General features: G+C 34.9%; 1 protein-coding gene across 11 annotated transcripts in view; it reads left to right on the top strand.

Moving 5' to 3' along the window:
• The window catches only part of ATM (ATM serine/threonine kinase), a 119,210-nt gene that overhangs the window by 56,262 nt on the left and 47,255 nt on the right, over positions 1 to 15,693 (top strand). For 10 of the 11 annotated variants that reach the window (XM_016160559.2, XM_036220209.1, XM_036220208.1 and 7 more), the window contains 4 exons: positions 901 to 1,077; positions 2,694 to 2,871; positions 11,061 to 11,148; positions 13,868 to 14,023. In XM_016160559.2, coding sequence (XP_016016045.1) covers positions 901 to 1,077; positions 2,694 to 2,871; positions 11,061 to 11,148; positions 13,868 to 14,023 — 599 coding nt within the window. Of the gene's footprint in view, positions 1 to 900; positions 1,078 to 2,693; positions 2,872 to 11,060; positions 11,149 to 13,867; positions 14,024 to 15,693 lie in introns of those variants that run through there. The other variant, XM_036220216.1, reaches the window with a different exon arrangement.

Here is a 15,693-nt window from a genome sequence, read left to right as displayed (position 1 = left end):
CCACTATTTTAGAACAGTTCTATTTGCTGTAGTATAAGAATATCACATTGCTTAAATAGTATTATACTAACATTTAATCTTTTTTAGAAATAATTCCAACTATATTTTTTGAATCCAAGAAATTTGTATTTTTAATTATGGCAGTGTAGAAAAGCTGAGATAGGTAGCCTAGAGAAGTGATGATTGGTTTGAGGAATAGGAGGAGTTCTTAATGACAGGCCTTTTTTCTGAGGAGAAAATGCTGACTTTGATTCTATAAAAGCCATCGATCCTGAATATGGTTTATAGGTATGGTAATCAACAAGCAAGTATTTATTTCTATAGCAAGTTTAAGTATCACAGCCGCCTAGTGAAATATAAGAAGATCTATAAATTTCTCCCTTTTATCATGCTATCATAACAAGATTACAACAAAAGTACTCCGTGAATGATGTTTAAGAACTCTTATTTCCCCTTTAGTCTAAGCATTCCTATTTATTATTTTCTTTCCATAAAGTGACCGAGAAATGTACTGTTGAGATTTACCAATTTAATTTCAGGGCATATACTCATCACTGAAATAGTAACATAAGACAGATGAGGCAGAGAGTTTGTGATTCCTGTATTATACTAGTAGTGAGTTTAGATTAGAACTCGTTTTCTGCTGTCTAAACCAGTAAGCTTTTGTGATACCACTCTGACTCATATAAACATAAATGTATTTTAAATTTGTAAGGTGACTGACCATTGCCTCTGGATTTAGTTTTAACTAGATTTAGTTTTATTTGGAAACAGATTTGTTTGTCTAGATACTTGTTTTGCACAGGAAGGGCAAAATGTATTTCTGATTACCTTATTTTATTTACATTTCCTGATCACTTTCTGGGTTTTTTTTTTTTATTATTTTTTTTTTCTTTCTAGTTTTTAGAAGTACCCAGACTTGACAAAGACAACCCTTTGGAAAGCTTGGATGATTCAAGCCTATGGATTCCTCAAAGTGAAAATCATGATGTTTGGATAAAGACACTGACTTGTGCTATTTTGGATAGTGGAGGCACAAAAAGTGAAATTCTGCAATTATTAAAGCCAATGTGTGAAGTAAGAAGATTAATTGGTTTGACTTAATCCCTTTCTACCTTTGCTTTTTTCATTTGAGTTTTCTCCTAATAGGTTTTTTTTTTTTTTGCTTGTCCCATGTCATTTAGCTTCTGCGTACATTTGTGGCCTTTATGTCTAGAAAGAGTGCTGTGGTACAGTTCATCATCTTCATGCAGTATTACCTACACTCAGCTGTTGGCAAACCATCAAACAGGGCATCTTTATTTAGCCATAACTTTGTGCAGCAGGTTTCAGCTGTGGGGTAGTTACATACTGGATGAGTTCTAAGGGGTGTCGAGTAATTTGTTACTAATGATAGTTAAAATACTGATCATTGTAAATATTTATATTAACTAAAACTCTGCTCTTTGTTTACTTCTTCTAATAAGGTCATTGTCATTTACTTTTCTTGATGTGCTTTCTTGAGTGAGAAAAAGGGATGGGGGTTGCGGTTAACATAGCTTTTTTATTTTGAAGGTACGGTACAATATATTTCAATAGAGAATAAAGGTATGTACCAAATCGAAAAAAAACTTTAAACGCTTTTATCAAATATGTCATCTAAAACAGCACAATATGATAATGCTCTAAGACTGAAAGGTAACCTAGTTTATAGTACTGCCAATCATGATTCAACAGAAATGTGAAAACAAAATATCTGACTAGGTCAAACATCAACCAGTGACAGATAATTGATAGGGAAGTGAATATTTTCATAAAGTGCACTCACTGAAAGCAGTTTAAAAAGAGTCCTTGTTTCTTACAGAAAAGATGTTGACAGTGAATAAATTATCACACTTTGCAATACTACATGTACCAGGTCAGCAGAGTTGGACACACACACACACACACACACCCCTCATTTTTCAGTGAATAAACGTAATATTTTTATAAAATTCTGACTTTGTGCTGGAGTGTAAATTCCCTATTTCCAAAACTGGCTTTTTGACTTGTCTTTAGTTTAAAAAGGAAAAAGTGTGCAATTGGTAATCTACAACCTGCCTTGTATGTGTACTATATGATGAGCATATGAAAATGATATTTTGGCAGAAATAAGACAAATTACTAAACATATTAAAGCACTTTTCTGCACTTGGAGTATAACACAAATAAGTACCCAAATTTATACTCACAAATTGGGATTTATTAAAAAATAAACATTTTAACGTAGCTGTTGTAGCTCTTCACGGTGTATGGGAAATGTGCAAAAATCAAATTTTCAGCATTTCTTATAAATTTTGACCCCCATTTTCATTATATCAAATTACAGAACTTCTGTTAATAGTAACACTTTTCAACCATGAAATTTTATTTATAGTAATGACATAATTTAATTGTAATCAGTATGCTATTTCATTATATGTAAATGGCCTAGACTAGAACTGAATAATTACATTGTAACTAACACATATGTTTTATATAGGTATTCTAGATTTGATTTTTTTTTTTTTTAACACTGTGGTACACATGGTTTTTGTATATTTTTTAGCAGTATGTTGGATTTACAACATTCATCTATCATTTTTTAAAAATGATGTCAGCAACAGGGGATGAAACTTAAAGTAAAATTTATTTTTTAATTTAAACTATTGACTGGATGTGTTTGTGTGTTCTAGGTGAAAACCGACTTTTGTCAGGCTGTGCTTCCATACTTGATTCATGATATTTTACTCCAAGATACAAATGAATCATGGAAAAATTTGCTTTCTACACACATTCAGGGATTTTTCAGTAACTGTTTCAGATACTCCTCACAAACAAGCCGATCCACAACCCCTGCAAATTTGGATTCAGGTATTATATTAAATTTCTCACATTTATACTGTTAACTTCTCAGTTATAAAGATTGTTTGACTCTCATCAGGATGCTTTGTTACGCTTAATTCCATAGCCTCTAAACATCTATTTCTTCATCTGTAGAATGGTGATAAATGTAGCAAGTTTTCAGTGAGATAATGTATGTAAAGCAACTAGGATAATGATTGGTGGATAGTACATTCTTAGTAAATTTGGCTATTAATAATGGAGAAGCTAATCGAGCATTCAGTATGTGTAAAGCACTATGCTTAGCACTGGCAAAATAGATGTGAACAAGACACACCCTGTATTCTAGCAATGGAAAAAGCAGACAAATAATTGCAAGCAAATATTATAGGTACTATGTTGGAGATATGGTGAAATTTTCATATTAAAGCTCTGGCCAACTCATTTTTTAAAAGTAATTTTTACATTACAAAATCATTTATCGTGGAAAATACATAAAAATCAGCATAAGTTTAAAAAGTTACCCATAATCCTATGATCTGAAATAATGACAGTTAACATTTGGTATGTATCCTTCCAGTCTTTTAAAACAAAAATTGAATTAAACTTTATTTACTCTAATAAACTGCTTTTCATTCCATGCTATATAAGTATTTTCCATATTTAGAGCTTATAGCAGGAGAAATTCCACCAGGAATTAGGTACACATTATAAAAATATGCATACTTGAGAGCTCAGTATGGGTTACTTTTTCAAACTTAAAAAAAAAAATTCTCTTGTCTTAATTGAAAATTTAAACTTTACATCTAAAATTCTACCATTGAAATGGAAAGTAAATATATAGATTTCTATCAAATAAAAAGGTATATCTTTTTTTTTTAAGTTTATCAGGGTGACATTGCTTAATATAATCATATAATTTTTAGGTGTACATTATCATTTGACATCTGTATATTCTATTGTGTGTTCACCACCCAAAGTCCAGTTTCCTTTAGCTACCATATATCGATCCCCTTTACCCACTTTATCCTCTCCCTACTCCTCTATATTTGACCCCCTTTACCCTGTCTACCTACCCTCTCCTCCCCGACCCCATCAGTAACCACTACTCTATAGTCCTCTGGTAACCACTAGTCTATAGTCCATGTCCATGAGTCTCTGTTTCTCCTGTCATTTGTTGCTTTTAGGTTTATATCCAACATATGTGATATCATGTGATTTTCAACTTTTTCTGTCTGCTTATTGGCATATTTCTCTTAGCATGATTACCTTGTGTTCCATCCATATTGTCGCAAATAGCAGTATTTCATCTTCTTATGGCTGAGTCGTATTCCATTATATATATGTACCACAGCTTCTTTAGCCAATCACCTATTGTAGAGCACTTCGCTTGCTTCCATGTCCTGGCCACTGTGAATAATGCTGCTATGAACATCGGTGTGCAAATATCTTTATATATATGAGTTTTCAAGTCTTTGGGGTAAATACCCAGTAGAGGGATTGCTGGATCATATGGTAGAACAATTCTTAATTTTTTAAGGAACCTCCATACTGTTTTCCATAGTAGCTGTACCAATTTGCAGTCCCACCAGCAGTGTATGAGGGTTCCTATTTCTCCACATTCTCTCAAATATTTGTTATTGCTTGTCCTGTTGATTATAGCTATTCTAACAGGTGTGAGATGGTATCTCATTGTGATTTTGATTCGCATTTCCCTAACAGCTAGCAGTGTTGAGCAGCTTTTCATATATTTGTTGGCCATTCGTATGTCCCCTGGGAAGAAGTGTCTGTTCGGGTCCTCTGCTCATTTTTTGATTGGATCATCTGTTTTTTGTTGTTATGAGTTCTTTGTATATTTTGGATATTAGGCCCTTATTGGAGGTGTTGCTTGCAAATATAGTTTTTTATTCGATAATTGTCTCTTTGACTTGTTGACGGTTTCTTTTGCTGAGCAGAAGCTTTTTAGTTTGATGTAGTCGCATTCATTTATTTTTGCCTTTACTTCCCTTGCCTTCTAGGTCAAATTCTTAAAATCCTCTTTAAGTCCAGGTCCTTGAATTTAGTTCCTATGTTTTCTTCTATGTATTTTATTGTTTCAGGTCTTATATTTAGGTCCTTAATCCATTTCGAGTTAATTTTGGTGTGTGGTGATAGACAACAGTCCAGTTTCATTGTTTTGCAGGTGGCCTTCCAGTTTTCCCAGCACCATTTATTGAAGAGGCTTTCCTTTCCCCACTGTATGTTTTTGGCTTTTTTTGTTGAAAATTATTTGCCCATGTAAATATGGGTTTACTTCTGGACTCTTGATTTTGTTCCACTGGTCTGTGTGTCTCTTTTCCTGCCAATACCATGCCGTTTTGATTACTGTCACTTTGTAGTATAATTTGAAGTCAGGCAGAGTGATGTCTTGTTCTTTTTTCTCAGGATGCCTTTGGCAATTTGGGGTCTTTTGTGCTTCCATACAAATCTGATGATTTTTTGTTCTACTTCTTTAAAAAATGCCAATGGGATTTTGATGAGGATTGCATTAAATCTATATAATGTTTTAGATAATATGGTCATTTTAACTATGTTGATTCTTCCAATCCAAGAACATGGAATATCTTTCCATTTCTTTGTATCTTCTTCGATTTCATTTAATAGGGTCTTGTAGTTTTCATCATATTGGTCCTTCACATATTTTGTTAAATTTAATCCTAGGTATTTTATTCTTTTTTTGCAATTGAGAAATGAATTATTCTTTCAATTTCTTTTTCTTTCACTTTATCGTTAGAGTATAGGAACGCTATGTGTGTCTGAATGCTGATTTTTGTATCCAGAAACTACTATATTTGCTTATTGTTTCAAGTAGTGTTCTTGTGGAGTCTTTATGGTTTTCTATATAGAGAATCATATCATCCGCAAATAGTGACAGTTTTGACTTCTTTGTTTCCTATTCGGATGCCCGTTATATCTTCCTCTTACCTAATTGCTCTTGCTAGGACCTCCAGTGTTATATTGAATAAGAGTGACGATAGTGGACAGCCTTGCCTTGTTCCTGATCTTGAAAGATTTTTAGTCTTTCACCAGTAAGAATAATGTTGGCTGAGGGTTTGTCATATATGACCTTTATTATGTTAAGGTGCTGTCCTTCTATACCAATTTTGTTAAGTGTTTTGATTATAAACGATGCCGTATCTTATCAAAGACTTTTTCTATATCGATATGATCAGATGATTCTTATTTTTTAATTTGTTTGTGTGGTATATCACATTAATCAATTTGCATATGTTGAACCATCCTTGTGCCCACAGGATGAGGCCCACTTGATTGTGGCGTAAAATCTTTTTAATATGTTGCTGTATTCGGTTTGCTAGTATCTTATTTACGATATTTGCATTTGTGTTCATGAGAGATATTGGTCTGTAGTTTTCTTTTTCTGTGATATCCTTGCCAGGATTTGGTATCAGAGTAATCTTTGCCTTATAAAATGAGTTGGGAAATATTGCCTCTTCTTCGATTTTTTGGAAGAGTTTGAGGAGAATAGGTATTAAATCTTCTTTGAATGTTTGGTAGAATTCACTGGTTAAGGCATCTGGTCCTGGACTTTGACTTTTGGCAGGTTTTTGTTGATTGTTTAAACTTTCATACTGCTGATCGGTCTATTTAGATTTTCCAGTTCTTCTTGATTCAGTCTAGGAAGGTTGTATTTTTCTAAGTACTGGTCCATTTCTTCTAGGTTATGAAATTTGGTGTTATCTACTTTTTCATAGTATTCTTGTATTATCCTTTGTATTTCTGTGATGTCAGTCGTCATTTCCCCTCTTTCATCCCTGATTTTGTTATTTGTGTCCTTTTTCTTTTTTCCTTAGTGAGCCTAGCCAGGGGTTTGTCAACTTTATTAACCTTCACCAAGAACCAGCTCTTTGTAGCATTTATTTTTTCTATTGTTCTTTTGTTTTCAATTTCATTTATTTCCGCTCTAATTTTGATGCTTTCTTTCCTTCTGCTGACTTTAGGCTTCATTTGTTCTTCCTTTTCTAGTTTTTTAAGACGAAGCGTTTAGTTGTTTATGTGGGTTTGTTCTTGTTTTTAAAGGTAGACCTGTAGTGATAAGAACTTTCCTCTTATGACCACTTCTGCTGTGTCCCAATAGTTTTGATATGTTGTACTAAGATTATCATTTGTTTCTATGTATCTCTTGATCTCTGTTTTCATTTATTTCCTCTTTGACTCAGTCATTTTTCAGTGGCATGTTTAATCTCCAAGTATTTGTAGTTCTTCCTGCTTTCTTTTTGCAGTTAATCTCTAGTTTCAAAGCATTATGATCAGAGACTATAGTATGATTTCAACCCTCTTATATTTGTTGAGGCTATCTGGTGTCCCAGTATGTGGTCAGTCCTTGAAAATGTTCCATGTGCACTAGAGAAGAATGTATAAGGAGCTGTTTTGGGATAGAAGGCTCTGTAAATATCAATTATGTCCAGTTGGACTAAAGTGTCATTTAAGGATGTTATTTCCTTATTGATTTTCTGTTTTAATGATCTGTCTATATCTCACCAGTGGAGTATTTAGGTCCCCTACTACAATGGTGTTTTGGTCTGTTTCTCCTTTTAGTTCTGTTAGTAATTGCTTTATATATTTCAGGGCTCCCTCATTGGGAGCATAGATTTTAATGTGTTATTTATTTCTTCTTAGTGCATGATTCCCTTTATAATTATGAAGTATCCCTCAGTATCTTTCTTTACTTTTTTTATTTTGAAGTCTATTTTGTCTGAAGTTAGTACTGCTACTCCCACTTTTCTCTGAATGCCATTTGCTTGAAATATCATTTTCCACCCTTTCACTTTGAGTCTATATTTGTCTTTGGAGATGAGATGTGTCTCCTGGAGGCAGCATATAGTTGGGTTTTGTTTATTGATCCAATCTGCAACTGTGTGCCTTTTAATTGATGAGTTCAGTCTATTTACATTTAAGGTGATTATTGAAATATGAGATCTTATAGCCATTTTATCTTTTGCTTTCTGGTAGCTCAGTGTTTCCATTGCTTCCTTGTTCATGTGTTTCTGTTTTCTTTATTTTGGTTGGCTTTCGTGGATTTTGCCTCTGGTTCTTCTTGTTTCATGTTATGAATCTTCTGTGTGTGGTTACCATTACGAATATGTAAAGTATAGTTATATATGGTCGTCTATTTTCTTCTGCGCGTGCCTTATCTCCATTCCCCTTTGCGAATCTGGATCTTCGAATCCTCCCCTTTTCAGCTATTTTTGTCTCAGTTTGTCCCTATGTATGCTGAATGTTCATTACTATCTTGTTATAACAATTCTCTTCTTATTATTTAAGCTATAATGCCCTGTTCTTAGTAAGGGTTGCATTTCTCTGCTTCTATTTGCCTGATAGTCACTTTACTCTTCATTATGCATTTTTGTTGTTATTTTGTTTTAGGTGAGCTGACCCCTTTCAGTATTTCCTATAGTGCAGGCCTCATAGTGAAGAATTCCCTCAATTTTCATGTATCTGGAAAGGTCTTGATTTCTCCTTCATACGTAAAGGAGAGCTTAGCTGGATACTTATTCTAGAATAATAGTTCCTTCACGTAATAGTTTAAATATTTCATTCCATTCCTTTCTGGCTTGTAAGGTCTTTGCTGAGAAGTCCAATGACAATCTAATAGGTTTTCCTTTATAAGTTACTGCTTTCTTCTCTCTGGCTGCCTTGAGAATTCTATCTTTGCTGTTGATTTTTGATAACTTTAATACAAAATATCTTAGTGAAGGCCTTTTTTGGGTTGAGATAATTGTGTGTTCTGTTGACTTCTTGAGTTCTAGGCCCCAGCTCATCATTCCTTAGATTTGTCTGAAAATGTTTTCTAGTCTCTGCTCCTTTTCCTCGCCATCAATAATGCGTATTATTCTTATGTTTCCTCTCCTGATATTAGTTAGCTAATTCTTATATTTCTCTTTTATTATTTTTCATTCTTCAGTTTCTCTCTTATTTCTGATTTTTTTCTAGATTTCTGTCTTCAATATCACTGATCCTTTCCTCCATTTGGTCGACTCTATTTCCCAGGTTTGCTATTTCATTTTTCAACTCTTGCAGTTTGTTCTTCATCTCTAGAATATCTAGTCAGTTCTTCTTGTGGGTTTCAGTCTCTTTGTTCTGCTCATCTAGTTGTTTTTTTAATTCCTGAAATTGTTGTTATGATTTGTTTTGGATTTCATTGTTTTTTCAAAAGTACCATCCTAAAGCCTTTGTCATTTAAGCTGCATATTTTTATGTCTATAAGGTTATTTTCTGGAGGTTGTTCTCTTTCTTTCTGAGCTGCCTTGTCACACTGGTTGTTCATGGTGTTTAATGGACTATTTCTTTACCTGGGCATTAATGGAAGTGTATTCTGTTGTTTTTCCAGAAAGAAGATTTATTAACTAAAGGTCTCTCTTTAGCCTGCTGCAAAGAAGGCGCTCTTCTTTGGGTTTCCAGTAGGTGGCGTCTAAGCCTCTTGTATCCCTAGCAGTTTTGGTAGCTAGCATTTGCTCAGATTCCCCTGAGGCTCCGTGGTGATGGGTCTGAGAGGGATTTAAGGGTAGGGACCTTCTGAGTCAGGGGTGGAGAGTTGGGGGCTGCGGTTCAGCCTCTGTTTTGCAACTTCACCAGCAAAAATCAACTGTTGTTCCAATGCGGTCTCACCCCGCTTCTCCGCTTCCTGCCCTGATGACTGTGGCCTGCAGCTGGCTGGGAACAGCTCACAGTTTTTCAAGGCAGAGCTGTCCAGGGATCTCCCCGCAGGAACTAGCGCTCTTCCCCTCCCCCTCCTCATGCAGATAGCTCCAGAGGCTGTGAGAGGTAGCTTCAGTCTCAGGAACATTTGTTCAGATTCCCCTGGGGCTCCAAGGTGATCAGTCTCAGAAACATGGGTTTGAGGGGTCCTCTGGATTGGGGGTTGGGGGCCATGGCTTAGTCTCGTTTTTGCAGCCATGCTTGGTAAAAATCAGCTGTTGTTTCTCTTCGTCCCTGCCCCGCTTTTCTGCTTTCTGCCCTGATGACTGGGTCCTCTGGTCCCTTGCGTACAAGCCCCGGCACATCCAGGTAGGGTTGTTCAGGAATATTGCTGCACCTTCACCCCTCCCTCTCCTCCTACAGGGAGCTCCAGGGGCTGCCAGAGGCAGCTTCTTTATTACTCCCAGTCCTCCGCCCGACACCCAATGTTCTGACTTGTGGTAGCTCTTATGCGCAGATCCCATGCATAGATGTGCTGGTGTGCAGTTTGGGTGTTTTTTTGTTGAGTTTTAGATGTTCAGCTTATTGTTGTTCCAAGGGGCGAGATCTAGGGACATCTCTCACTCCACCATGCTTTCACCCCTTTCAGGTTTATCTTTTCTGATGTCTGTTAGACTCACTGCCTTCACTCGAATCTCCCATGTGCATCTCACATTTAACTCTTTGTAGGTACACTTACCATCTTCATCCTCTTCCCCCAGCCTACTTCTCTTAATATATAGCTCCTCAATGAACGGCATGCAGTTGCCCAAGCCAGATTCTTTGTCACATGTCTCATCTGATTACCAAATTGTGTTGATTCTGTGCTATAAATAACTTTCGTTCATCTATTTCTGTCTGTCTCTGGTGTCCTTACTGCTTTACAGCTCTGTGGTTCAACAATACTGAAATTATTTCAGTAAATTCTCCAAGTGCTTTCTTGTCCCAGCTATCTCAGATACTAGTCACAATTGCCCAGACTACTCCTTTCCTCTTCTACTGCCTGACCATTACTCTTTCATCAGATCTCACTCATTCGGTGAAACTTTTCTTGTTCAGATTGTGTTCCTTTCTATAATCCTCTACAGTCATCTAAACATTCCCTGTCATAGCACTTACACACAGTTTTAAGAGTCAGGCTAGTCAGTGAGTCCCTAGGTGGTCAGAAATAGTCTGGCTTATTTATTGATGTATGCTGCACCTAGTACGTAAAAGATTCTAGGTAAGTATTTATTGAATCAATGAATTAGTCCTTTTCAGAAATAAAATAAATAATTTCTCAGTTTTATTAAACATAATAGTATCCTTTAAAAAAAAAATGCCATTAAGTTCCATATATCAAGTCATACTCTTTAGGAACCAATTTTGTGCTAGGTACTGCCCACCAAAACCTTTTATAGTGTAGAGGGAGGGAGATAAAATGAAGAAAGTGCTTAAGCAAGTTTGCCTAGGACTGAGAGGAGATATCTTTGTCTGTTTGTCAGAGTCACAGCACTTTTCCCGATGTTATTTGGATAAAAAATCACAGAGAACAATGCTTGCTGTTGTGGACTACATGAGGAGACAAAAGAGGTAATGTAATGAGTATTACTTCTTTGGAAGTATAACTTGTTACTGTTGACTACACTGTTAATTTTAACATGATTATTTGAGGTGATGCAGCTGCGAGGTGCTATATTTAATTTGCCTGGTGCTTATATCTCCTTGTAATAATCCATGTTCAGGGTAGTACTTTGGTTAAATCAAATTTAGGAACTCTAAATTTGAGCCCTAACTGTACCAGTAACAGTGCTATCTTTGCTAAATTATAAACCTTTTGAGACTTTAATTTGTTTTCTCTTCAAGGGGATGGGAAAGGAGTAAGTTATTTTCCAGGTTACTTTTAGTCGTATTACTTCTCTTTTAACTTTCCCTTTACTTTTAGCTCATAGAAGTAACTACAGTTATGTAAAAGTCTCCTTTATGTACCTTTATTGTAAGGTATGAGTTTCTTTTGTTGACTGAAAAACTATTGACTTAGATCTTTTGTCACCGAAAAGAATCTATTGGGGGAGGGGGGGAGAAAGAGTTGCAACCCAGTGCATGCAGACATGGCAAGCCACGAGCACATCCGTATTGCACAGCTGCCAAGATGGAGAGGTATTTATAGAAGGGGAAAAGGAAGTTAAAGAGAGGGATAGTTACAATCATAGAGCTTTACTATAATAAGCATACAGCTCTCCCTATAGGGTTCTTGTGATGCCATAGAGTGGGAAAATTCTTCCCATAAGCCCTAAATTCTCCCATAGACCCTCCTGACTAATCATAGTCATTTAAAATCACAGTCATAATCTTTTTCACTTTACTATGTATCATGGTCCTCAAAGTCTATGATTCTTTATAATAATATTGTGCTATGGCAGTGTTTATTTTCTTGATTCTTATACATTGTTCTTAAATTTAATATCTTTGTTCCTATTCTTTCCTTGAGATTTTTAGCAGTCAGTGCAGGAATTGCTAGAGCTTATGGTCTGGCTGATCAGTACTGCTCCAGAGTTGATCAGAACTTTGAAGAAACAATATAGTAGGCCTATAACTTAAGCAGGTGAGAATCGATGTCTCATGGTGGATATGAAGGCAGTGGCAGTAGTTGATAAAGAATGGGAGGAATAGGTGGAAGAAAAACGAAAAGTCATTTAACACATTTACATTTTAAAAAGTTAATTCTTCTGTATCCTGCTCATACCATTCTACTCCATTCTTAGAAAAAGAAGTGTTAGGCTTTTCAGTGTCTTTGTTTCTGGTTAGAAAGTTACTGATTCACCTTATTGTCTTGTAACATCCTCATCTGTAAAAGCCCATAAAAAGCTTTAACTACAGCTGGAAGCATTTCTTTTCTTTGGTGTTGAGAGGCAGTTTCACCTTTAAATCATTCATTTCAGATATATCATTGAGGTAGAATGCTGTTGACATTCGTAGGCCTTGGAGAAAATAACAATTCTTAATGTTCAGTTTTAATTCTAAATAAGACTAGAGAAGATTCCTTGAGAGAATATTAATGAGACATCAAATAAAGGGTAAGGACCTGAGTTTAAGTCTAAGTCTGATACTTAGAAGCTTTGTGTTCTCTAAACTTCAAGTTCCTCAGAATAGCTGCAATTAAGTGTTGACTATATAATAGGCACTTATTCATCAGCCTTATAAGCATTATTTACTCATTGCAACTATTCTCTGAAATATATATTGTTCCCAGGTTTTACAAATGAGGAAACTGAGGCCTAAGAATCTAAGTTGCCAAAGATTATACGGTTTGTAGTAGGGGATCCAGCTATATTTGAACCTAGCTGTATTCTACTCTAAAACCAGTTGCTCTTAACCACTACCTTGTCATATCTCTGTAATGTTAGTTTTAAAAAGATAACATCTATGATCTTTTCCAGTTCTGGCCTGCTGTTACTACAGTGGAGGTTTTTGTTAAATAACTCAATTTAGACCATGAACTAAGGAGAAAATGAACTACAAATAGGAAAGACATGTAACTATGTCTTAGAAGAAACAATATTTTTGTTTAATTGACCATTGAAAAATATTTGTATATGTGTTACTAGTTGTTTTGTGCAGGCTATTCTTAGCTATGGTCCGTGGATCTCTTGGTGGAGGGGTGTTACTGCAGATTTGTGTGGGTTGATTAGATCCATAGCTTTCATCAGGTTTTCTAAAGGGTGTATATTTTAAAAAGAGTGACAGGGCTCTTTAGCTGTTATCTTAGATGTATAGCTACAGCTGGCCCTTCGTATCCACGGGTTCTGTATCTGTGGGTTCTGCAAACACATATTTTAACCAAAAATATTCGAAAAAAGAAATGTTACCTTGTTGCTGACATGTACTATGTAGTTAAGCCTATGATGGTTGCATCTGTACTGAACACGTACAGACTTTTTTCTTGTCATTATTTCCTAAACAATACAGTGTAACAACTATTTACATAGCATTTATATTGTATTAGGTATTTTAAGTAATCTAGAGATGATTTAAAGTATATGGGAGAATGTGCATAGTTTATATGCAAATACTGTGCCATTTTATAGGGTACTTGAGCATCCGTGGATTTTGGTATCTTGTTTGGGGTCCTGGGATCAATCCCCTGCAGAAACCAAGAGACAACTGCATATATTGGAGAAATGTGGTTTTTGGTTATTTGAATGTAATTTTATTTTTTACTAGCACTTGTTACCCTTATATTCAATGTCAATATACTTTTAATATTGAAATTAAAGAAATGGACATGACTTCATTTAAAATTTTTCTTTAGCTCTTCTTCAGGCACAGTGTTCGATGATGCTTTCTGGCTGGAGTTGAATTATCTAGAGGTTGCCAAGGTAGCTCAGTCTTGTGCTGCTCACTTTACAGCATTGCTCTATGCAGAAATCTATGCAGATAAGAAAAACATGGATGATCAAGAGAAAAGGTAATGGAATTTTAAAATTTTGGTTTTAAAAATTAGTGCTGACGTTGAATGTTTTATTAAAGGTTCAATCTTACTGTCACATTTTTAAAAGAAATAATTCTTCTCTGAAATAGAGATGTTTATTACTTCAGAGTTATAAAAATTATACAGATAGGGAACTGCTTAGGGACAGAGACCATACTTATTTTTCCCTGTATTCCTTATGGCAGCTAGCATTGGAAACTTAATATAAGTGAACAATAAATATTTTTCGATTGGTTGAGTGATTTCTTGATTTCATTAAGTTTACTGATACCCCCTCAGCTTAGTCAAGATCCATTTTGCCAGTTGATTGTGAGTAATTAACTGATTTCTTTCTGTGATTAAATCATTTTCATCCCATGTTATCTGCCTATACTTTTAGTACTTCAATTTGCTTTTCCTCCGAGTTGGGACACTCATAATCTAATAAGTAATAGTACTAGATAACAGTAAAAAACAATAGTAAAAAATAAAGAAATTTTAAGAGTAAAAAATCGTTTATAATCCCACAGCCCTCAAATTTTTATTCATTTGAAATAGCCTAGTGTTTTTTGTACTTAGCCTCACTGTCACACCACAAAATCACTTATATTGCAAAATTGAAATCGAAATATGTACTATGTTGACATGTTTCTCATGCTTGCTACTTATAATTTCTACTTTGGATTGCTATTAAGCTGGAAGCATATGATTTTTAGACTGTAGAAAACCAAGAACCAGAATTCAGATGCTTGTTCCAACGTAATTAACTGAGTAGACTTGTACTACTCTCTGGTTTGGTATTTAACGTCTACTTTTTGAATGAAAACAGTTAAAAATCTACAATGTGTAGATCATGTGTATAATATGTAATTGATGTATTCACAGTCACTGTAGACTTCCTATGAAGACAAGCATGTTGTTATTTAAGTATATAATGAATGAGAAATTGATTATTGCCTATTCTTAGAGTCTTAAAAATTTGAGTCAGGGCCTGCATACTTGGTAGTAGTAATTATACCAATGTGCTTCAATATCTTGGGTCCATAGAATGGCATTTCTTATTAATCTGGAGTGTATAACTGAGCTCTTCTATGAGTATAAATAAAATCACCTTTAATTTGAGGGTAGGTGATTATATAGAATGTGGCAAATTTATGCAAAATTGATTATTAATAGCAAGCCAGAGTGCCTAGGTTTTATTTTGGTTAACTTTAGGAAAAAGTACTTGACAGTTAAATAGGGCTTTTATTTGCTTAGATAGTGTGGTTTTGATTTTTTTTTTTTTTTCATGTATCTGATGGGAAAGGGATGGCAAACAGAGATAATGAGGTTTATAGAGGGTATGGAATGCTAGTTTTCTTCAGTGGCTCAGGTAAACTGAGACTTGGTAAATCCAAAGTGATCAGGAAAAGTATAATTGTAAGCAAAATACAGATCAAGAGTTTGTAAACACTGTCGGGTCAAAGAAATGAATGTTCTCTTAAGTTTCCTATTCAAGTTATTTAATAGCAAAGTACCTCCATGCTAGATATTTAAAAATACATATAAAGTTTTATTTATTTGTTACCTTGCTCCTGAAAAAGTGTGGGATTTCAAAGTTAGTGTCCATATTTTTTAGAAAGAAGTCAAAACTCCTTCAAGGAGGATTTAGACAATAGTTGTTACCT

Source organism: Rousettus aegyptiacus, unplaced genomic scaffold (assembly GCF_014176215.1).
Source record: "Rousettus aegyptiacus isolate mRouAeg1 unplaced genomic scaffold, mRouAeg1.p scaffold_m13_p_5, whole genome shotgun sequence".
NCBI classification, from domain to species: Eukaryota; Metazoa; Chordata; class Mammalia; order Chiroptera; family Pteropodidae; genus Rousettus; species Rousettus aegyptiacus.
Note: the sequence above shows the minus strand (reverse complement) of the source record. Positions and strands in the feature narration are given on the sequence as shown.